The sequence below is a fragment of the Aulonocara stuartgranti genome, assembly GCF_965226115.1.
Source record: "Aulonocara stuartgranti genome assembly, chromosome: 20".
Taxonomy (NCBI): domain Eukaryota; kingdom Metazoa; phylum Chordata; class Actinopteri; order Cichliformes; family Cichlidae; genus Aulonocara; species Aulonocara stuartgranti.
In genome coordinates, this window is record NC_138956.1 from 1,048,921 (window position 1) to 1,073,049 (window position 24,129).

At 42.6% G+C, this 24,129-nt stretch overlaps 2 protein-coding genes across 4 annotated transcripts in view; both read right to left on the minus strand.

Moving 5' to 3' along the window:
• Nucleotides 1-243: 243 nt before the first annotated feature.
• On the minus strand, nt 244-16,174 carry uba1 (ubiquitin-like modifier activating enzyme 1). 2 transcript variants are annotated; one of them, XM_082518175.1, is made up of 26 exons: nt 15,904-16,174; nt 12,708-12,824; nt 12,570-12,628; nt 12,299-12,467; nt 9,233-9,367; nt 9,043-9,149; nt 8,868-8,958; nt 8,606-8,738; nt 8,396-8,493; nt 8,084-8,230; nt 7,735-7,911; nt 7,406-7,513; nt 7,236-7,316; nt 6,388-6,540; nt 5,684-5,849; nt 5,387-5,583; nt 4,925-4,989; nt 4,346-4,541; nt 3,414-3,488; nt 3,141-3,330; nt 2,910-2,995; nt 2,454-2,546; nt 2,009-2,200; nt 1,603-1,704; nt 1,405-1,505; nt 244-1,316 (listed from the first exon to the last, which is right to left on the minus strand). In XM_082518175.1, exons 2-26 carry the CDS (start codon nt 12,822-12,824, stop codon nt 1,181-1,183), a joined length of 3,174 nt encoding a protein of 1,057 aa, XP_082374301.1. In that variant the 5' UTR covers nt 15,904-16,174; the 3' UTR covers nt 244-1,180. The 2 variants fall into 2 exon arrangements, with proteins under 2 accessions (XP_082374301.1, XP_082374302.1); XM_082518176.1 differs by lacking the exon at nt 15,904-16,174 and adding an exon at nt 14,300-14,538.
• Nucleotides 16,175-16,544: 370 nt separating this feature from the next.
• The window catches only part of camkvl (CaM kinase-like vesicle-associated, like), a 45,051-nt gene continuing 37,466 nt past the window's right edge, over nt 16,545-24,129 (minus strand). For both annotated transcript variants that reach the window (XM_082518180.1, XM_082518181.1), the window contains exons 7-11: nt 23,434-23,509; nt 21,147-21,283; nt 20,813-20,891; nt 20,648-20,735; nt 16,545-19,119 (exon numbers count right to left, since the gene is read on the minus strand). In XM_082518180.1, coding sequence (XP_082374306.1) covers nt 17,641-19,119; nt 20,648-20,735; nt 20,813-20,891; nt 21,147-21,283; nt 23,434-23,509 — 1,859 coding nt within the window. In that variant the 3' untranslated portion in view covers nt 16,545-17,640. The remainder of the gene's footprint in view (nt 19,120-20,647; nt 20,736-20,812; nt 20,892-21,146; nt 21,284-23,433; nt 23,510-24,129) is intronic.

Here is a 24,129-nt window from a genome sequence, read left to right on the forward strand (position 1 = left end):
TTACTTTAACGCTGGAGTAAAAGGGGAAGAAAAAAGAAATCTGATTACTCTCGTCACTGTCATTTGGTATCTTGGTATTCAGGCAGCATTTCCCGGATGTGTTTAATAATGAAACTTCTCATTAACACGAAACAGGTCAGACAGGAAAAACAAACCTCTGACACTTTAACATTGCTGAATGACACTGACACGGTCGGTGTGTGTGTGTGTGAGACACAAAAATAACCACACAGTCTTCTTCAGTATGTTTTTACATCTTTATTCACTATCACACTAAGTGCTCCCGTTTCAAGATACATCTCGTTGCCCTGTTCTTACAGTTAAGTCATTTGGAGTTAACAAAGTAGAAAGACAGTTTAGGATCTACCACGTGTGTGCGCCAAAACTCTGTCCAACCACCCAAAAAATAAAATGGAAAATAACAAAACACATAAAATATAATGAGAAAGAGAAAACCAATGTCATGTGCACGAACCCCTCCCAAAGCCACAGAGTGGGTTTAATGAGGGTGTAGGGGTACCTCACACTGGCAGGGGTATTCAGGTGGTGTGAGATAGTCAGATATCCAGTCAGGAAAGGCTTGGGCTTATTGGTGTCTCCTGGGCTGACCTTTTACATATTAATTAGGTGCATATGTTAAGAAAAAACAAAACAAAAGAAACTAATGTGGGACTGTGTCTATGAGACAGAGGTTGGAAGAGGGAGAGAGCAAGTATAGTGGAGGGAAGAAGGTGGATTAGATTAAAAATCAAACAAAAACCTCCATTACTGCTGAAGGCCAATAAGAGTGATGGTTTTTAGGGACACTGGTTGGGATATGGAGTACCAAGAGACCACTAAGGCTTATCAATTCACTCAAGAGGTTGGTGCTTTTGAGAAACATCAGGATGTCCAGTGTACATGCTCCCTTCCTCCAGTGACACCCCTGTTCCCACAGCCAAGAACCAACTGGATTCTTAACATATACAGTTATTCTTAATTCAGCTTACTGGGGCTATGTACACTCAGGCACAGGTTTACACAAACCACAGGCCTAAAAAAATACTGATTGATCCAATACAGCTGACCTGGATCAACCCACGCACCCCCAATCCCCATTTTAGCTCCTCACTCAGAACACCCCCATCCCCATCTCCCCCCTGTAACTCCCACCCTCCTGCGGGTGGGCTCAGTGCGGAGCTCAGCGGATGGTGTATCTGACATAGGGCACTTCCACGTCTTCGTCTGAAAGGTCGTTACAGCATAGCTCAAACACCAGGGCTTTCACGTGTTTGCCCAGCTTCTTTTTGGACACCTTCGTCACAATCTCCGTCATACTGCAGGACACAGAAAGAAAACCAGTGAATACAAACTTTAAAATTCCAGCATGCAAATGAGGAAGCAGGTGTATGCACGTGCACTCACGGTAGGTCCAGTCTCTCTTTAAGTTTGGCAGCAGGCATGAAAAACGAATACAACATGGACACTCCCTGAGAAAGCATGGTGATCTCCAACTTATGCTCATTCTAATACAGAACAGAAACAGATCGTGGTTAATTGTATGCCAAGAACATGTCAGTGTGGAGAAAAGCAACCAAAAACCAAACCATGAGCTCAACATACTTTAAAGTAATCCAGAAACTGTCGGAGTGTCATTTCTTCCCCATTGGGCTGCAGTCCTGTGACCTCAAAGCGATCCCACAGCGTCCAGTCGATTTCATAGTACTGCGAAAAAATGTATTTTAAGTATATACATATTAATTATAAGAGATCTTAATTATAAGCTCAATAAGAAAACCAGTTATTACATTAAAATTTCTCCTCAGCACACACTGATGCCATCAGTGTGAGAAGACAAGTTGAACTCACTTACACCCAGGCAGTGCAAAATGCATCTGACTAGTGCATCAGTATTAGCATGGCTTAATCATCACAGGAGTTTATTATACTGGAGTCAAACATTTCTCTACAGCGCAGACATCGTGCGCATCTTTTTAAAATCTCAGCAAATGGTAACGCATTTGCTTACCTTGTGTTTTGGAGCAGCAATGGGTTCAGAGAAGGCAAAGAAAGGCAGGGCCAAGTTCATGAAGCCATTTTTGTAGGACTCCAGCTTCTTGTGTCCTTTGATAATCTTGAAGAGCTCCAAGCACACTAGGCCGACAACTGCTGCTGTGGTAGTGGCGATAGCAGGGATGATCTTACCAGCTATCAGTTTGCTCTGTTTGGTGATTAAAAGGACAGTGATGAAGGGAAAAAACCAAACAAACAAACAACAACAAAAACACCCCCCAAACTTTATAGTGCACATAGAGAAAAAGCAAAATGTAAATTTCTGAGGTTGAGTTTAAGTTGTTTGCTTTCACAGAGTGCACTCTCAAATGTTTTTTCATTACTATTACAAAACGAATACTATTAGCAGGCACATTTCCCAATTAACACCAGTGTGAGAGCAGCTGGGTCTGTTTTCTTACCTTGTGCCTGTCTGTGGGGGGGATGTCATAGTTCTCTGCTCTCAGGTTGGAGGCTGCCACAATGAAGTCCATGTGAAAGTTGGTGTCATCATCCTGTTAACATATAGGCCACAGCCATTACAAACCAGAAGTACCAGTAGTGTTGATTCAAGTTATATTAAAAGGTTGAAATTCTAGCGTGAGAGTTACAATGTTCTGGCAGTGCACCACTTAAAGGCATCTAAGCAGAGTTAGCCTTGAAAGCTATGGAAACAATACTTTCTTACTCTCATTATTATTAACAGACTAGGTTTCCAATTGGCCTCACTGCAAAGCCAGATGCTGTGTTTTATTGTTCTTTTTATCTGAAAGATTCAAAGTCCTCAATGCCACTGACTAGCTTTGCTACCGGCAACTGTAATAAATTAAACAAATGTTATTTATCTTCATTAAAGCTGACAAAAGGAGACGCCTTACCTTTTCAAAGTCAATGGAGGTGAGTTTGAACTGGAAGGACTCTGGTGAAGGCAACATGGCTTTCAGCTCTTCCAGTTTGGTATCATCTGCATAATCACAAGATCAATGGTTGCATTACTGTCAAAGCATCCACAATGACACATGACTCCGTACAAGATTCACAAACAACTCTTAGCTGATGTAACATCCCCCCCAAAATATGCTTTATTACACAACCACATGTGAACATACCAATAGAGGAATTGTTATTTTGCAGTTCCTGATCAGAGACGTGGATTTTAACTCCTGAACGTGGGGTGAAAGGGGGCACCTTGACATCCTGCAAGATCTTGATCACACCTGCACGATCGGTGCTGCCTTGCAGGCCGTATGTTTGAGCGAACAGGTTGGCTGCTGCCACAACATAGTCCATATGCAGCTCCTGAAAACAACATTCATTAGTTTGAGCCTGGCTGGACTAGACTCCGGTAATATTAAGCTTATAAATGACAGCGGCACACTTACATTGGTAGTGCTGAATTCTAACGGGTGAGGACATCGCTTTGGGCCAGACCAGAAGGGAGCACCGGAACTAGTGAGCTAAAAGACAGATGATAAATGTATAAGTGCTATAATGGAAACCTTTCATGTCCATTTTGTAATTTTTGTGTCAATTGCATATTTATTAAACAGGAAACCGTGGATAAATGACAGGAAAGGGGGTGAGAAACTACAGATGCAAACTAGGGTTTTGTGGTTCAGCGTCAGTACTGCTGACTGAGCCACTAGGCAGCCTTTCGTGCAATAGATACGCAGCAACTCAAACTGCCGTTTGACTCAGCTGAAGTTTAACAATGTAATTTCTGCTGTTTCTAATGTATGCCCACCATCTATAAATGGCTTTTCAGGGGAAATGAGATGTACAAACTGGCATGAATAAGTACACAGGAAGCCCCAAACTGTCTTTTTATATAAAAGTCTCTTAATCATGACAATGTTTTTGTGACTTACTAAAATAATTTATCTGCCATCAAACGATTTTAGAAATGTTCAAAACCAATATCACGGTCCGAGTATGGTTTACCATGTTTGTGACAACTTTCATGCTATAAGCTAAAATCAGATTATCAGCTGCTATGCTACTCTGTGCTAACACGTGCTGTAACACACAGCAGCACCTCTCACTAAATTTGGTGTCACTGAGCCGACCTGCACAGAGCTCAAAAACAGAAGACAAGACATAACGTGTGGCCATTGCAGAAGTTACATCTTCATATAATCTGTTGAATAAGTTAATATTCCAATACTGTATGAAAAATGACAACACTTTTCTTGTTGCTGAAATGAATACCACCAATGCAACTATAGCTGCAAACAGCTGATAAGACGCGTAAAACCAAGATCAGACAATAACGGTTAGAAACTGATATTCATCTCGTAGCACCTTCACTTTGTACCTGATCTGGTGGGAAGTTGTGCAGTAGCTGGCGGATGTTGTTGCTGTATTGACACTGCCAGTGGTTGCGAGCCCAAGCTACGCAGTCAGCCCAGTTTTGGGGGCAATCTGTGACAAGACTCTTATAAAGAGCCTCCAGCACCTCCGCAGGCTGAGCTCCTGGAAGCTTCAGAGTACGCTCCATGAACTTAGGATCTCTGCAAGAACGGAAATTATAAACCTCATTGACTAGTTTCGACGATGTGAAGAGCTGTCATCTTTTTTTAAACCATTTACTCTGCAGGCTGATTTTATGAATTATTTCGAGCATGAGGTTTGGGTTAGATTTTACAAGAAGACAGCTCAATGGCGCCACGAGAACCAAGAGGGGGCTGTGACATTTACAAGATTGATTCTTAGTTGAAAGGCAAGTTATACAAGTTTATAAGTACTGAATTACCAACAATCCACAAACACTTATGAGACTTAATGAGGAAATTTGTCCACTAATGAAAAGTCATTTTATCAGTGAAGAATTTCTACGATGAAAGTAAAATGCTGACAGGTGATTGCATTAGAATGACAAGGAAAAGCGACATACGTGAGGTACTGCATGGCATTTTCTGGGGGTTGTTTGAATAGTCCCTCAAACTCATCGCGGGCCCACTGCACAGAAAGAACCACAAGGACAGCAGTTCAATAATAGAAGTACGAAATATTTGGTAAACCTACAATAGTTCCATTCACACTGTGACACACTAACCACACACAGTGCTATTAAAAAAACAAAACCCTATATGAAGATATCAAGCATATGAAGAAACAGGTAATGCAATAAAATTCTCTGAAGCATATAGTGCTGAAGTGATTAACTCCTCTATTACATGTGTGCATTGTGTAGTTGGTACACCAGGTGGAGTCTTTTAAAGTAAAGATTAACACAAAGGTTTCTGTATGGCTGTTCTCAATACTACTTTGTGGGCCACGCTGACTCCAAGCGTCAGATTTGATCCTGCCTGGCCAGTCTCACACTCTGAGACTCTCCGGCTCTGCATATACTAACCTGCAACGTGTGTTCAATGGCATTTGGGAAGTTTTTGAGGGTGCAGATGGGGATGGACTTCTCAGGTGGATCTTGACTGGAGCTGTAGGACTCGGTGAGGAAAGGGATCACAACCTGGACATTGCCTTTGGTACCCAGAGTGCCTGATTCCAGTAAGGGTTTACGATAGTACACACACCTCCGATCCATATACATCCCTGAACATTAGAGGAAAACGCACGTTTTTTTTTTTTTTTTACTGAATCCATTTCCCCCTAGTTATTAAGCAGTTATTCTTAATGTCTCATCATCTCTTACGTGCATCAACGTTGTCCAGTGCATTGGCAACTCCATCAAGGCTTTCAAAGAAGTCGTCATCGTAGATCCTTTCTGTGTCAGGGCCCACTCTGTTCTGGTGACCTGTGATCTTGATTGCCGGGTTCATCAGTTTCACTGCAGCAGCAGCCGTGTCACTCTTCATTTTCTGTTAACACACACACACACACACACACAATAAACAGTCAACTCACTAATAACATTATCATAGGTGACCAAAAGAACAAAGATCAGAGGAGACATTCTGTACAGAGGTCACTGCTGTCCACATTAATGCTTTCTTTTCCAGGGACACAACAAAATGTGCACTCCTTTAAAAATATTGGTGTCCAACAGCTTACGTCATGTGAGGGTTCCTCCCATCAGTTTCTTTTGGGCATCAGATAACCTCAGATTAACTGATAGAGCATACTAGCATTTAGTAGTCTAGTGATACTAAAGGTACAAAGCTGCTCTCAAGTCTCAGTTTGTTAGGAGCTGGTAAATTTGCTTTGACTTTTTAAACTTTAAGAAAACACACACACACACGCACGCACACGCGTACACGCACACTGAAGTTTAAATTGCCTCTATCAACATACAAACATAATCTATAAGTGCACTTCGGTGTTACAGGATAAAGAGTGCTGTGCGGAAACATCGATCAATAGAGTTCATCAAACAAGTCGAGTTAAGATGATACAGACCGTAACGTCCCAAGGTCTGAAGAGGAACTGCCTGTTGAGGTTGGATTTCTCTATGGTGTCCATGTCAGTCACAATGACCTCTCCCTCCCCAGCAGCCAGTCCAATCATGGCAAAGTTTTTCAGCAGCTCACAACCAATGGCACCAGCCCCAACCTGGAAGGATTAGAAATTTGTGAATAAAGCTATAATGGGTCGTCATACAGTTGAACCTTCCATTTACACGTGTCACTCACTGTCAGAGAAATGCTTATGGTTAGTGGGTAAAGCTGACAGTCTTTTTGCCGGATTCCCACCAGAAAGGTTAAACCCAACAGCTCTGACATGCACTGGGACATGGTGGGTGGCACTCAATTAACATGGCAGTGTCGATACACTATTGTGCCAATTATGAGACAAAGAACTAACAGCTGATATATTTTGGCTTAGATGCAGCTGCCACCATCTCACTCACGATCTCAAATAGTAAATAACTGCCCATGAATATCCCAAGAACTGACAGCGTTCTTTGTCACTGTGCAATTAAATCAAATTATAAATAAACAAAAACAAAAAAACCTCAACCGAGCATTCAAACAAGAATGAACTTTCTGTTGGACAATTTTAGGCACAAGAGCAAAAAGATAAACACTACCACTAAAGATCTCATAAGATCCATTTCCCCTAGCATCCTGAGAACAGCACCAAGAAATATTCTTCATCAGACTTTAGCTCATAGTATTTTATAGTGGAATAAAGGTATTTCTAAGTTTTTGTCTTTTGCACAACATTTTTCTGGCAACCTTATTTTTTAAAACTTCCTAGTAACAGGAAATTGAAGAAGGCAACAGAACTTTTACACTGACACTCACCAAGAAGTAACGCTGTTTGGCAAGCAAATCCTGCATTTTGGTGCCAAACACTGCAACCTGTCCATCATATCGACAGTTTTTCTTGGAGAAAAAGACATAACAAATTTAGCACCATCATTTATTGCAACTACATTCAGTACTTGCATTTTGAATATGCTTTGAACACCTACAGGGGCACACTCTTCCTCTGTGAGCATGAATCCCTCCTCTTCAGCCAAGCACTCCAGGGCATCAAAGTACAGCCATTGCATTATGGGCATGAATTTTCCTGTGCATGCCTAAAACATCAAACAGCACATGAAATACAGGAAACCCTTCTCCATTTCAAAACACGTCTAATCATACTCAATGTAAAATGACTCTTCATAAGCATTGATAAGAACGGGCTTATCAGTGCCTGTTGATTAAAATAGATTTTTCTTTAATATAACGAACAACTACACTTAATATTGTAGGGACAAAGCTTTCATCTTCAATTTGCATACAGCTTTCCACTGACCTTCATCACTTCCTGTGCAGCCAGCCCTCCAAAGAAGGCATTGACAGGGGCCAGGTCACCAGCAGCAACATATGACATCTTTTTGATAAGAGATTCATTCAGCTGTTCCACTTTGGCCGACCCAGTCTGAGCAGAGTTCACGTCTTTGGCCAATGCCAATAGCTCTTCACCATCCGCCTGGAATGCACACAGTTCACGGTAAATTACAAAATATTAACTATAAACAGACTTTATTTTTGCTGTGTTGTGCTGCACTTTTTTATGCGGAACTATTTTATTTTAGCACAAGCATTTAATCAAAGTGGTTCCCCCTTTCCAAGAAGATCCCACCATCATGAGTGATATGTACCTGGCTCCAAGGTGCTGGAAGATGGCCATGTTTTTTCTGGAAGGCATGGATAGCCTGGAAGCCTAGGTGCATCTGTCCTGGAAACTCCATCTTGGCAAAGTCTGTCATCAGGAACTCAGGCTGGGCCAGCGATGAGGAGAGAGATTTCTGAACAGGGAAAGAAACGCAAGGTAGTGAAGCTGGGCTTTTCCACTGGTGACAGCAATGCCAGATGGTAAGGTTATATTGGTATTACCATGAGAATTCACACTACACCATCTGTGGAAATGAGATCATGCTAGTAATGCCATGTGCAAAACGGCAGCTACTTACAAAACTGATCTTCTTGGGCATTTTAACCTGGGAAACTATTCCTCCTCTTATGTAATCTGTGAAGCCACTCGTGTCACAGATGCTGAAGGTGTATGGACCTAGTAAAATACAGGACATTGCATGAACTTGTAAACTCATAACAGAGTGACCAAAATGTATTCAATGGTGGAACAAAAAAAAAAAAAAAAAAGAAAAAGAGTGTGTTCTTACCAAGAACTTTAATTTCGACCGGCTTGCAACCATTGAGCTCAGTCATACCCTGAATCTCAGTAAACGTAACATAATCTCCACTCTCGAAGCCATGACGAGCTTCATCCAGACATGTCACGACCCCTGCACTGTCCTGGGGAAACCAAAATGTGCAACTTTTCAGGCACTGCTGCCATGAAGCTTTAATTTACTCCTAAAAAGCAGGTAGCAGTTAAAAAGAAAAATCAGCATTGTCAGGGGGGATAAAAGAACCAAGACTAACCTTTGTGATCATGGAAATCATAGCACTTAATGGCTGCTCTCCATTGGTGTCATACACAATCATCTCTTCTCCAAAGTCACAGAAAAGTTGACTACAAAAGAGAAATTAGAGCACAAAAACATTAGATGCTGACGGATGCACTGCATGTGAACACTAAACAGAGTCTTAATCTTACCCAAACAGACCACGAGTGTCTGCAACAATCAGCTTGATTCCCTTGCTGTGGCAGAACTCTCCTAGAGTCTGCTGCTCATCCAGAGTTGAGTTAGTCAGCACTACCACCTAGATTTCAAAATAAGACAAAATTAAAAACTCTTTCCGAAATGGTAAAATGACTCGGGAGTTTTCTTATGCTAAATTTATACCTGGAACTTGGTCAAGTAGTCTTCAGTCAGTGGTCCAGTGTAACCAGTCACAGGAACATAGCTGTTCAGTTCAGCCAGGCGGGCCTGACTCACTTCTGCCCTGTTCTTGCCCAGGTCCTCCTCCCGAAGGTAAAACTAGCCATACAGAAATACTGATGCTGTCATTAAGCAATAACTGCCAATACTATAGCCAAACATGACATTAAGGAATATTCTAGTGAATAACATTGACTCAGTGTGAACTTTACTTCATTTGTGTGTTTAGCCATATTCTTCTGTGGGTCCGCCTTTTCTTTTGAAAGGACTTCAGAATGTGTCAACGAGGATAAAAACAACAGACTACCACTTAAACGGCTTGACTGACCACAGTGTACTCCCTGCATTCTCACGCTTAAGTCCATAACATTAAAATGGTTATCAAGAGCAGATGAGTTTTATTTGTAGTTATGCTGTTATATTTATGAAAGCTAAGCAGTGATTAGATGAAAAGAGAAGAAATCCCACCCAACTCAGTTTGGAAGTGGACTAACATTGTATTGTTAAGTGGTCTTGGCTGGTTCATTTGCCCTAAACCAGTTTGGACTGTCAGCCCAGAGAAAACCAAGCAAAGAAACCCAAGTTTAAGGTAAAATGAAATATAGACTAAATGTAAAATTTGGTCTCAAAACTTCAAAGCATTATTTGAGCTCCTGAAGCACATCAACAATAAGTGCTTTCTTAAACTACAGGTTAACCATTTCTTTTTCCATATTTCTGTTATTAGGACCGAATCACATAATTGAAAACACAAATGTACAATGCAAATGCAATACACTTAAGCTGCCCTGTAAATAAATTAGGGGTGTGTCTTATAATAGAAGCCACAATACCAGTGTATCTTTTTAAATGAAAAAATGTCATATCCCAACATCATTCGTATAAAATGACTATGTTCCCAAGCGAGTCTTAAAATCTGTGTCTAACCACGATGACACTTCTGTAGCAACAACACCAGAAAACTGCCTCAAGTTAACACCCAAGGAATCTGTTCATACATGTTTGCAGTTTGATGAGACATAACAGGATTTCACAGACAAATAAACGCAATCTACTCTGCTGAAATTATGTCCTTTAACAGACTGGCTGTACTACGATTATGAAACTGGGAAGAGGCCACCCACTGGTAAATCTGGGTCAGCTCATGGGTGGGGGTGGCTTTAGTACCCTTTCTGGATGTTAGCAATACACAACACATAACTCAATAGATAAAGCCACAGTGCACTTTGGAATCGTTCTCAGACAACAGGCGAGTCCACAAACTGCAATTCCCTTGTGTACCGTATTTTCGCAACTATAAGGCGCACATAAAAGCCTTAGATTTTCTTTAAAAAGTGCGGCGCGCCCTATAGTGCAGTGCGCCCTGTGTGTTGTAAGGAGGACGTAGTAGAGAACACCATGAGAACGCTAAAGGGTGAAGTGTGGGCGTTGATCGTATATACCGGGACAATCGCACATACCTGTATAAAAGGACAGGTATGTGCATTATGTGGAACATCGTTGTTTTAACAACCCTGAAAATGGCAAAGAGACACGCTTATGAAGCACAGTTTAAACTGAAGGCCATCAGCTACGCGGAGGAACATGGAAATCGAGCAGCCGCGAGAGAATTTAAGATTAATGAATCGATGGTTCGCAAGTGGAGGAAGCTAGAAAACGAGCTCCGACAGGTCAAGAAGACGCAGCTGAGTTTCCGCAGACATAAGGCGAGGTGGCCCGAGTTGGAGGAAAGACTCGAGCGGTGGATCATCGAGCAAAGAACGAGTGGGAGAAGCGTTTCGACTTCACCATTCAACTAAAAGCAGTTTCGCTAGCAGAAGAAATGAAAATTGAACATTTCCGAGGAGGTCCGTCTTGGTGCTTTCGTTTTATGAAACGGTGCCATTTTTCCATCCGGACCAGGACTACGGTAGCGCAGCAACTTCCAGCGGATTATAAGGAAAAGCTGGCCATCTTCCGCTCCTACTGCAGCAAACACATCGCCGACAAACACATCCAGCCCAGCCACATCACTAACATGGACGAGGTGCCGCTCACTTTCGACATCCCGGTGAGTCACACTGTGGAGAAGAAGGGGACCAGCACGCTAGCGATACGCACAACGGGGTATGAAAAGTCTTCTTTTACTGTTGTGCTTGGCTGCCATGCTAATGGACAGAAACTGCCGCCTATGGTGATTTTTAAGAGAAAGACTTTGCCTAAAGAGAAGTTTCCAGTAGGAATCATCATTAAGGCAAATGAGAAGGGCTGGATGGATGAGGAAATGATGAAAGAGTGGCTGAGGGAGGTGTATGTAAGGAGACCAGGTGGTTTTTTCCACGCATCACCATCGCTGTTGATCTGTGACTCTATGCGTGCCCATCTCACAGCCGATGTGAAAAAACAAGTGCAGCAAATGAACTGTGAGCTTGCTGTCATTCAGGAGGCCTGACAAAGGAACTCCAACCGCTGGACATCGGTGTGAACCGGCCGTTCAAAGTAAGGCTGCGAGCGGCGTGGGAGCGATGGATGACCGATGGAGACCACAGTTTCACTAAGAGTAGAAGGCAGCGCCGGGCGAGTTACGCCACAATTTGCGAATGGATTGTAGATGCTTGGGCTAACATGTCTGCTGGCACTGTTGTTCGAGCTTTCGCAAAAGCCGGCATCATTTCTGAGGAGCCGCACGGCACGGAAAGTGACTCTGACAGTGAAGAAAGTGAACCTGGCATGTTTGATGGAGATTTAGCGCAGCTGTTCAGACACAGAGGATGAGGACTTCGATGGGTTTGATTGATGACAATTACCGGTAATAAAAAATGTGAGTACCAAACTCAGTTTTGCTCCCGCTTTATTTTTAAACACGCATACTTGTATGCGCCCTATAATCAGGTGCGCCTTATGTGTGTGTTAAATGCAGTAATGGCACACATAACGGAGACTGGGCCTTTTAGTACGGTGCGTCTTATGGTCGTGAAAATACGGTAACTTAATCGGGAAAAATAAACTACTGCAAAAATTTTTAATTTAAATATCTGTGCTTTCACACACCTGGGAAGAGAGGTCTCTCCATTCTGCAACTCCTTCGTCATGTATAGTGACACTTCTAACTCCTCCCAGGATCACGTTCTTGGCAATCTCAACTCCAAGGCCTCTCATACCAGAGATGAGGACATTGGAGTTCTGCATGCGCTTCATAGCTTCATGGCCCAGCACGTAACTAAATAATGACATAAAGAACCATTGGCATCATTATGCATTGGTAGATTTCAAGCCCAATAACCATCAAGTCCAACATCACAAAAAGGAAAAAAAAGCTTACAGCTGTCTTGAGTACAGGCCTTCATCGATCTCAGCATCATTGCCATTCTTAGCCATGCCCTGGGAAAACAACACGAAGTGCAATCAGTTTACGTTACAAGTTCTACTCACTCTATAGAGTAGATGTGTTTGCACTCACGTTGGCAGGTGTGTGGGACAGATCAGTTCTGACAGAGTTAGAGGAGGAGCAGTGGGATCCCGTCTTCGTCTCTGTTCCTGACAAGCGACGCTTCTTGGACAGCGGCGAGCTGGACATCTGTGCATTAACCACCATCATAAATTAAGTTGTCATTCAAGCACATGAATGTTACCAGTTAACAACTGCCCTATAACATTTTGGTAGTTTGCAATAAATCTAGAATAAAAGAAAGACATTTTACATCATTAAGAAAAAAAAAGAAAGACAGCACACTGTCAACAAGCCTGGGTTTCCTGAAGGTTCTCAGAAGCCAACTGATTCCAATTCATATAAACTTCAGTAATTTTATAATTCGTTGCTATGGTTCCATTATAATAAATACCTAAACTAAAGGCTAACCAGTCCCCCTCATTTTGAAGAGAGGATTTTTAGCCTAGAGAGCAGCTGGGCTGGCTTCAGGCCAAACACAAATCTGCTAGAAAACGAACTGAGGCTGGGAAGAGACATGAATAGCATTACGGTTCTTTCATACACACAGAAAGCACAGGTTTGTTTACATACTTCTATTGTTTTTTCCTGGTATTTATCGACACCCAACATGTTTCAAGGAAAAGAGCTGAATCATTAAAAGTTCACTGCGGTAAACTGAGCAATACCACACAATGGCTGGCAGGTGCGGACACAAGGACCACACTGTGCTGCAACTAAGTTGTAGATGGCGACGTTACAAGAAAGCTCTAAACGGCAACATTTAATAGCAATGCATTTACTTATGTATTTAGATTTCTGATTAACGCAGTAGTCGCGATAAACCTCTGCACTCGGAGGGCCGCAGCGTTTTTCAAATACAATCTGGGTGCACAAAAAAAAAAAAAAAAAAAAAAAAAGGTCGGGCACAATTTCCGCATCCAATGCGGCGCCAACTTCCGTGCATTTCCCAAGGCACACGTATCAGTTTATAACCCTCTCTACGACTTTAAATTATGACGAGGCCTGGGCAAATTTTCATACGACTGCAACCAGCCTAAAATAGCCTTCATATCACCGTTAACTGAACGGTCGCGCTTGTCAAAACCGAAAATGAAGGCGTCCGGCATGATACAGCAAAGCCGCCCGGCTGTTACTGTAGTTTGCCAATCCTACTAGAAAACGTTAGCGGGTAGCAGTCGATTTAAAGATCTCAACGTGTGGAAAAATATTAATTAACTGTCAGACAACAGCACCAATAGAAAACTAAGTAGGTTCCGAGCAACTAATCGGTTAAGTGATTTGGCAAGTGGACAGAGTCTAAACATTAATAACTTAGAGGGAAGAAAACACCAGCTTGTCAGCTTATCCATTAGCAGCTCGGCCTAGGCCCGCATTACCCTCAGTGCGGAACACAATTTTACAAGCTAGCAGCTGTGGCTACACTCCAACCGACCTCGCACTGGAGAGCAGCGGATTTGACAGTCTACCACAGCTCCTATGTGGATATGGGTAAATGTCTAGGCATCTAACAAACAGACAATTTAACTTTGTCACTTAACATAAACACCGCGAATACAAGCCAAGCCACTACACTCGTGCTCCATTGATTTCCTTTTCCTTACCAATAATCCTTCTCGGTCCCTTCCCAATGCGAACCCGCTCCTCTCCTGCTGTGTGTAGCTGTCAGTAAAAACGCTGATTGTATATTCGACGATTTGTACAGAGAAAAGAAACGCGATGCGGGATTGGGGTGGTCTGCACTATATTGTCGAGTCACTATGTCGTTGTGCCGATAGTCTCTCCTATGTAATTGCGCTGCTGGCTTTGCGACTGCAGACAGGAACAAAACCAAAATGGCAGATGGGGAGAAAGGGGCGGAGGAGCTGTGACGCAGGGGCTGAAATATTCAACAGGAAAGGGTGGCTGCAAGCACGCTGCTCATCCAGGTCCTCGGCTCATTGGCTCTTCAAGCCCAAGCTAAAGCGCGTTGATCCCGCCCTCGCTACGAGAGGATGCATGCCAAATATCTTACTGTACAATGAACAGTAGGATCTCCAATAATCTAATGAAAAAACCCAACACTTAATGAGAAAAATAATTGCGGGTATGTCTGAGACCATTGCATGAAAGGATTCTCCCTTAACGGAGCTGAATGTAACTCATCAGTAACAACACCTTTGTTTCAGAGGCAGATTAGCAAGGACCAGTCATCTTCATGTGAACTCCATAAACAAAGCTGAACACCAAACTTGCAACAATGCACCATCAGAAAGAACACATTTCACAGTTAAACGCCATTAGATATACTCTCACTGGAGCACAATTTGCTACATTCCACTTAACACACCGATTGTTTTGACTATTTTATGAATTCAGCAATTATCACTACTCAAGTCGGATAGTGTACGATCCTTATTAGCTAGTGATGCTGAGCGTCTGGGCGTTTTAGTCACACTGAGGTTAGGGGTGAGCATTCCTTGCAGAAGAGTATTGGGGGAGGGGGTGCCTAGTAAATGACAAAGGCCCAGAAAAAAAAGAGTGGGCCGCATATACTCGGGTACACATGTCGAGGTGATCCCCTATTTTCATCTTCCAACTAGAAAATGTTTTGAACTGAAGCATACGAATATCAATGATGTCCGAATAATAGGCTGCCTAACTTGACAAGCTAAACACAGACTAGCCAGTGTTAGGTTACTGTGATAACGCCGATAAACGTGCTATCGAAACGGGAACCCTACATATACAAACGGATATACGAGGAAAAAAAATAGTGCCAGCATGTACGCTCGTGATGCCAGTTAGCTCGTGTCTGTCTTTCAACGTAGTATCCATCAAATGTTTGAAGCAACTAGCCTTCTAGATACCATTAACGTTATTTATCGCCTAACATTAATTAAAACAGCAACCCCGTGCACATAAAAATGTACAAATGCTAATTTGCCGTTAACAGTTACGTGTCAGTGTCTTGTTAGCTACCGTTAGCGGAGCAAGGAGCTTAAATGGTTCGCTCAGCCGCCTGCAACTAATATTAACGACTATCGATAACGCACATCAAAAGACTGCGTAGTTGTTAGCTTGTGTGCGGCTAGCTTTCGAGCTATCTAGCCACCCAGCGACTTTTTCCCCGTCTTGTGCCGCTATGTTAGCTAACTAGCTAACATTAGCAAACTAGCTGCGGCTAACATAACCAGGACGAGAGCTTACACAAGTGTGCAGAACTTACCACATCCGATATTTACTCGGCCTGATCTGGAGTATTAAAAATCGCCTTCTGCTTAAGCAAAGAAAAACAACAACCAAGGTGACAATTCAACACCGCCACTGACTGCAAAGTGAAAAGTGTGTCACGGTGGCGGGCTCTGTGTGAGTTTTTTCCGCTGGACGGCTGCCTGTCCGGCTGTTCCCAAACCGTTTCCCCTCACTCTATTTCAGTTGAAAGCAAAGCAAAGCAGCAACATGTGCACGTTACAGGCACAACCATCATTCTGGGTCTTGGGGTTAATTGAAAATGAATATGATTGGTTTGTGTCTGCTCTGTCTTTTAATTAATCGTTAACGCTCACACATCCCATCTAGAAGATAAAGCGTACTGAATATTACACTGCTTTGTGGTTTAGTTGTTTATTTAGAAACAAGACTACTTTTTCCACCCCCGTACCCTTACAAGCATGGACTAAACCGAAGTTCACGCAGTGCCTTATGGGACTTGTAGGCACATAGGATAACATAATAGAACGCCTGTCAGAAATGTGCCTTTTGGATAAATGTTGATTAAGCACGTAAAAAACAAAACAAAACTCGGCTGTAATTCTAAAATGTTTTTTTTGAAGAGTGATCAAATGATTTTAAACAACTCAATATATATGCATGTATTTACTGACTTACTTTTATTGAAAGACTTGCAAACAGTGCACATTTTACATAGGGACAGAATAGTGGAGATCTAGACTTGTTCAGGAGAAAAGCACAGAATCTGGTATTACATACACCCAATAGCAGAACAAAAGTCAGAACAGTTTTATGATGAAAAGGATAAAATAGGCAGGACTGTCCAGTTAACGGTACCAAATGAATGTGCTGACAAAACTGGAGCAAATGAAAACAAACTATCTGGAAATGTTTGGGGAAAAAAGGAGAGAAAATGTAAGTGTTACTGTTATTGCAAAGCCTTTATACAGTATATTTCCCCCAGCTCTCCGGCAGATGTGGAACAACTCATAAGTCTAAGTGACAGTTTAAGTTTAAATATACCGTTTAATAAAACAAATTATAATTTCCTGCAACCAGGGGAATGGCTTTATCAGATCAGTTTCACATATTTCTGTACAACTTTGTGACACCAACCATCACAACAGAATAACTAGCCACATAAATACATAGTAACTGAAAAAAAATCATGGGACAATCTGCTTTGAGCAAAAAGGAAAAAAAGTAAATGTCACTTTGGATATGAGGAAGTTCACACCATGGAAGAAAACTATGACTTAGGAACCTAGTTTGATTCTGTTTATTTACAGTTTTTAGGGGACAATACTTTATTTAGAGCTTTTCTTTCACTGTTAGTTGAGGATTTTGCCATTCTTATTTGTGCAGCTTCATAATTTGCAAATTTGTTGAGTGCTTGGATTTCCATATGAGGTGGTTGTGTGGTAAACATTTAGGCACACAATCTGGATTTAGCATAACCAACTTTTAAGATCTTGATCTGTGAAGCTGTCGTACAGAGATATATTGTACTCTAATCCCTCTAGACTCCAGTGACGAAAGTGTTTGGAATGTCAGAGGGGGGTAGGATCATCTGGTATATGCAGCCAAACCAAACAACAGTGTAATAACTTCTCTTTTTGAGCACAATTAGGCAGTCCTTCTGGGTGAGACAGTCATTAAATCCTTAAGTTTAACTATGAATACAGTGTTCCAGGTATTTTTCCCTTTGTGTATTGCATCATGCACACCTGCCTCATAGTCCCCTGCCTATCCCAGGTCTTGGTGACTGGCTGGAATGAGCAGGAGCCGCCTGTCCATCTCTGTCTTCCTGCTCTCCCAGCGCCTGGGGCGAGGCTTCTGTGGGTGGAGATGGTGGGGGATAGGCAGGAGGAGGAATGCTAATGTGAGGAAGAGATGGCAGCACAGGTCTGGGAGAGGTAGGAAGTGGTGGTGGGGTGCCGGTGGTTGCAGATGTGGACCGCTGTGAGGGGCGTGCACGAGAGGTGGCGGGAGAAGCGTGTGTGCTCCGAGCTCGAGGTTGCTCAGCAGGACAGTCACTGATTTGCTCTAGGAGCGATGGCATGTCTCCCTCGATCTTCTCCAGCACAGCAGCCATTTGCTTTTCTATCTGCTCGATCACACTGTCCATTTGCCAATCGCTTGAAGTCCCCCCACTGTGCTGTAGCCCAGTTCCATACCTCCCTACACCTCCTCCACTCGTATACAGGGAACTGAATGGACTCCCATAGCTCCCAGCCATCCCCATAGCCCCAACCTCTGGATTGTATGGTGTGGCATGACGGCCCAAGCTAGCAGAGCTTCCAACTGCATAGCAAGCCTGTCCCGGTGTAGCACCTGCTCTTGGTATACTAAACTCAGCGCTGTATCTATCTGTTCTTCTGGCATTCCCGTCCTGCCTATCTACTGGACTCTCATTGCCCCTGAGCCTAACTTCTAGTCCTCCATCCACCCCTGTACCTGGCCCCACTGCTGGAGTAACTGGCGCCACCACAGACTTCTCAGCCACCGCTTCAGGTACTTGTGTCTGACACCAACTTCCGTCAGTCTCATCCTTTTGCTCGCTTTGTGTGACTGGTCTCTTCAGCGGTGAGGCTGATGCAGCAGCGGATGCTGTGTGTGAAGGTGCATGAAGTGTTGCAGCCATTTTACGTTTGCTGCTGGGGTCGGGGGAGGACGATATGTGTTTTTTGTCAAGATTAATGCCCGAAGTGCTGTCTAATAGCTTTGAAGCCTCAGGGCTCACCGCAGGCGTCTGTTTGAATTCTGGGACAGCTTTATTTTGGCCCAAATTTGCAGCCATTTTCCTGGTTCCGTCACCTGCGCCTTTCTTTGCACCAACCTTGTCAGGCTGTTCCTGGGTACAGTTGGGGACTGCATTTGGTTGACAGAAAAGGTCCTCTACACCTGATGGCGAAGTTCCTACAGATGGGCCTATATGCATCTTTACCTCCTCTTGTTTTTCTCCAGCCTTAACTGTCTCTTTACTCTGGTCCATCCCAGAGGGCATACTCTCAATAGTAACTTCTAAAGACACACTACTTGATGTTACCCCACCATCACTCATCCCTTTCTCTCCCTCATCACTTGTTCCCTGCGAAGCACCCCCTTCACCATCCCCTGCCTCCTCACTGCCCTGAACCTCAGCAGAGCTATCAATCAATGCTTCTGAATTCTTCAGGCGTTGCATGAAGGTGGTGACACGGATTGCTTTCTGCGAAACAGACAGAAGTAGAAGAAAAACAAGAGAAGGATGGTTAGGATGTAAAGAATTAGATTTGCAGTACATTTCATTTTCGTTAAAATATACTTCCTCTTCCCCCCCTGCTAATAAAAAAATACTTTGATAACATAGTCATGGAAAAGCTTAAAAAATAAGCTTCAAGTACAAGCATTTGAGAAAAAAGCCTGTCAACACACCATGATTTTTGCAACTTCGTACTAAGAGCTGAGATATGATTTGTGTGACATGAAGGAAGATTAGTGCCGGTTGTTTACTTCCAGAAGGCTATGACATATTGTGCCCTGGTTTAAATCAATCTCAAGTCTCACCCTCCCCAAGAAACTCCTTGAGTGCTTGCTGACTGGAAAAAGTAATCAAGCAAATGTGTATAAATCCCCTTCTTATAAATGTTACACCGATCTGATTCCTTCTGCTCTACAAACACTGAAGGAGTCAGGGGGGAACGTGTGAGCTTAATAACTGCTAATAAACCAGGGAAACGAATTCCCTTGAATTCTCTGGAAGTGAAAAGCCACTAGGACACAAAAATGCTACTGAGAACAATATCTCTTAACTGAGATTTCTTTGTATTGCTTCAAAAATGATTTAAATGTAACAACAGTATGGGACAATGGGCCAGGATTCACGTAAGAGGAATGCCAGAGGGCCTTACAGTATAAATCACGGCAGTTCATAAGTTCACAGTGGCTAAGAACCCTTATGTCCTTTCCATTTGACCCTCTCCTTATCTACACTAATTTAAATACTACAAACGTAGTAAAGAAAAAAAAACCTTGCTTCTCTGCTGCTTATCTCACATTTATAGATCTGGATTCATAAACCAGTGCAGATGAGGAGAAGGAAAGGAGTAGAGCAGGCCACTTTGAACATCTGGGTGTAATCCAATGACAAAAGTGGGGCAGAGTGGATGGATCTCTTCTGGGACAGGCAGAGTGACAGTGGGCAGGAACAGAGCTTGGGAAGAGTTTCAACGGCCCCTGACATGATCAATACATCTCAAAGCTGACTTGGGTTTAACATTTAATATAACCTTTTTTCCAAACTGATTTTTATAGAGATAGCTTCTGATAAAAACCTCTTTTTAATTTAAAAGCATATTTGGCTATCAGAGAGACGTGTTATCGAGTCATTCTGGACTAAATGTGAGCTTCTCCCCATGCTCTGCCCTTCCACTGTCCTTCAGAATGAAAAACAATACCTTTAATTCCTGGGAACCACATGGAGAAAGAGAGAAGAGGATTGTTGCTGTTACTTAAGCTGTTAGGTTAGCATTGCCACCATTTTCCTTCTTTGTCTTCACCAGTCTCATCCCTGGATCGCCTTATCAGTTCCACCATGTCATTCACAGACTTTAAACATACCTCTGCTGAGTTGTGTTAGGAGCTAAAAGCACATTAACACCCTGGTCTTCACCTGGTTTCTCCTCCAATATGCCTCTGCTGCTATTATTTCCAACTTCATTTAATCTCACATTTACAGAGCAGGAGTGAATACATACCCGCCATTTGGCCTTTGCAAAGTTCTTTTCAAACTGGGCACACACGCCATCCTTCAGGTTCTTTTCTGATGCACCGTTCCCTGCAATCCTGAGACACAACATACAAGTAAATGTAGCTGTGTGCCAAGATTCCTGTTGCTATTGTCAGCATGTACACATGATTACCACTCATGGAAAAGCGCATCTTGCGCTGTGATTCTCAACATCTGGTCCACTTCCATCAGGCGACAGACAAGCTCCTTAGCTGAAAGAGCAATGAAAAGGCAAACGAGGCATCTTAAGAAATCATATATGCAGTCTTTAAAAAGCGAAAACGTTAAAACATTCTGTGCTGTTTTCAGTTTTGCTCTGCAAAATATTTCATGACCATGGCAATTTTGATAAAAAAGTGCCACAAAATGTTTTACCTACTGATGCTCTAAATGAAGTTTACTGATAAACTGTCGTATTAAGAAAGAAAGTGAAGTATCCACTGCCACCATGTGGTGGAGTTGTATACCTGCAGGTGAAATGTCATCCCAGTAAGGAGAATCAAACTCAAAATCCCCAGCAACAATCCGGCAGAAAATGATGCGATTATGCAGATCGGTGTTTTCTTCCTCGGTTTCATCGTAAAAGGGAGGGTTACCCGACAAGCTGCAAAAAAACAAAAAACCAACCAAAAAAACACAGAAAGAGACAGAAGAAGCGTAACTATCCCATGGACAGACCTTATATATATATATATATATATATATATATATATACATATATATATTAGGGGTGCAACGATACACAAAATTCACGGTTCGGTTCGGTACTTTGGTGTCACGGTTCGATATTTTTTCGATACAAAAAAAATGTTCATGCCTTTTTAATTTGTCATTTATTAAAATTATAAATATATATTTTAACACAAAAGTACAGTTTTTAAATTTAACCCTAACCCTTGTGCGTGTTGTTTTTTAGCTCGTCATATCGCAGCCACAGAAATTCTTTTGTCCATGAAACCATAAAGCTGCACTTTCTTTTTGCCTTATAGTCTGATTTGTCATAACTTCTCCGTTTTGTGGTAAGCTTTTCTTTGGCTGTCACTTCTTCACCCTGACCTGTCTTATTTGGCTCAGCAGAACTAAAATATATATCTGTCTGTGAAGGTTCTCAATCATCCAGGTCATCGTAGTGAAATATATATCCTGCCGCACTCACATAAGCTCAGCGATTCTCTGCGCGATCAACCTCTCACATGTTTAAGCTGCGGGAGATTTCACTTGTCATGTTTGCATAGTAAGCTAACAATTAATAAGACAATGTCAGAGGAATTGGTGCACAAATTATCATCACTCACAGATCAGTGCTGTCGCTCTCTATACACAGTTCGCGCGATTGCAAAGTGAAAGCAAAAAAACAAGCGCAAATTCAAACACGATTTCAATATGTCACATATTGACAGTGGCTCACCCAATGACATAATTACCCAGCTACATTTCTGAAAGAATGCAAAAGCATTGACATATATTTTTCCTTCCTACAATAGCCCGACAGGCAGGGCAGAGATAGCCCCGGGACATCGGGCTAGCCATATTGCGAGCCCTGTATCTGATTGAGGAATCACTCATCTTTGGAAAAAGAGAGTTTATTACAGAGAAATGTCTCTTTCCAAAATAAAAGCTATACTATCCGCTTCTTCTGGGCTATATTCTCAGCAGCATAAGGAGAATCATGTGCTAACAGCTGTCTAAATGACTCGGCTAAAGTTTGTAGCATGCATGCTTGTTGTTTTTGTCTTTGCACTAGGATGATGTCGGTGTAAATGTGCAGTCATATTCGTTGTGTTCCCACTAGTGCTTTCAGGTTAATCTCGTTGAAATAACCTTAACGCCACAACACGGCAAATCTCCGTTAACGAGCTACCCTATACAGAGGGGCTAGACGGCCAACACGTTAAAGAGCTAACTGCGCTAACACACTAGCTCCCACCCATGTAATTGAGCATTGCGTGGCACATCCAACATACTGTTTTACTTTAGTCCATGACTCGCTTACCTTCAGGGTCATACGTCACATGAAAACCAAAATAATTCCAAACGCCAGATCTGAATGAGGGTGGGGAGGTCCACTTCTGTCTCGCTAGCTTGCCCTGCGCTCTTCCTTCTGACCATGCTGTCTGTGTTGAGCGCTCAGTGAATCTGCGTTCGACTACTCCGCCTAGGCTGCACTCTCGAGCCTAGGCGGAGTAGTCAAATGCAGATTCACTGAGCGCTCAACACAGACAGCATCGTCAGAAGGAAAGTTGATAAAATAAATTACAAATTTTGTATTGTTTTTTTTTCTCCCCTTTGGTTTTCTTTCTTTCTCTCCCCCTCTTTCTTTCATTCTTTCCCCCTGTCCTATCCCACAGTCATGTCTGTCCCGTTTGCAACTGAAAATAAAATAAATTCATAATTATAATAAAGGTCAATCAAATGGACCAATATGATGATCCACTTAAAATAAATCCTCTTGGCATCTTTCTTGGCCTCAAGACAACAATTCTGATGGCTATAGATCCAAACGGGACACAAAAAAAAAAAAAAAAAAAAAAATTGAAAAAAATTGTATTGTTCGATACATATGCGTACCGAACCGAAAGCACTGTATCGAACGGTTCAATATCGATACGAATATCGTTGCACCCCTAATATATATATATATATATATATATATATATATATATATATATATATATATATATATCAAACAAAGTAATCCTGTTAAAGCCTAGTGAGTGTTACATCACAGTGTTTGTAACTAGCAGTGAGACTCACAGTATGAACATGATGACACCCACAGCCCAGCAGTCCACAGGACGGCCATATCGGTGACGAGCCACCACTTCAGGAGCTGAGAAACAGCAATGAATGAAGCAGATACAGAATGTGTGTAAGAGGCAGAGAAATGTCCGAGGATTTTATTTACAAGCCTTCACACCATATTTATGCCTCTAAGCTGCACGGGCAACTTACCTCCGAAGGCTATCTCCAGTTTTAATTCCCTCTTTTTATTTGTTTGCATCATTTCCCCACCAGGGCCACTATTCGCGTCCCTTATTTATTAGTGTAATTACTCAGTTCAGCATCATGAATAACTGTCCTGGCATTTCGGTGAGAGAATCAGGCCAAGGCCCAGTCGTGTACTTCAAGTTGCCCTCACATAAATCTCAGTGACACAGAGAGGAGAGACAGCGCACATGAAATGAGATGAATAGAATAGAAGAGTTTGATTGTTTGCAGTTCTGCTTATGTTTTCTGTCGGTGTACTGGCTGGTTGTTGGGGTTGAACTCTGAATGCTCAGTAGCACAAGTCCTCAGTCACCTGGGGGTGGGCGTCCAGGTACACACCGGCTCACTCCTTGGTGGCCGCTTATCGGGGCCTGGAGCCTGGGGCTCGCTCGGGCCCCTTCGGGGGTGGGGTGCCCCCGGCCTCTCGGCCTGGGGCTCGGTCACTCAGGCACAACTGGCGGC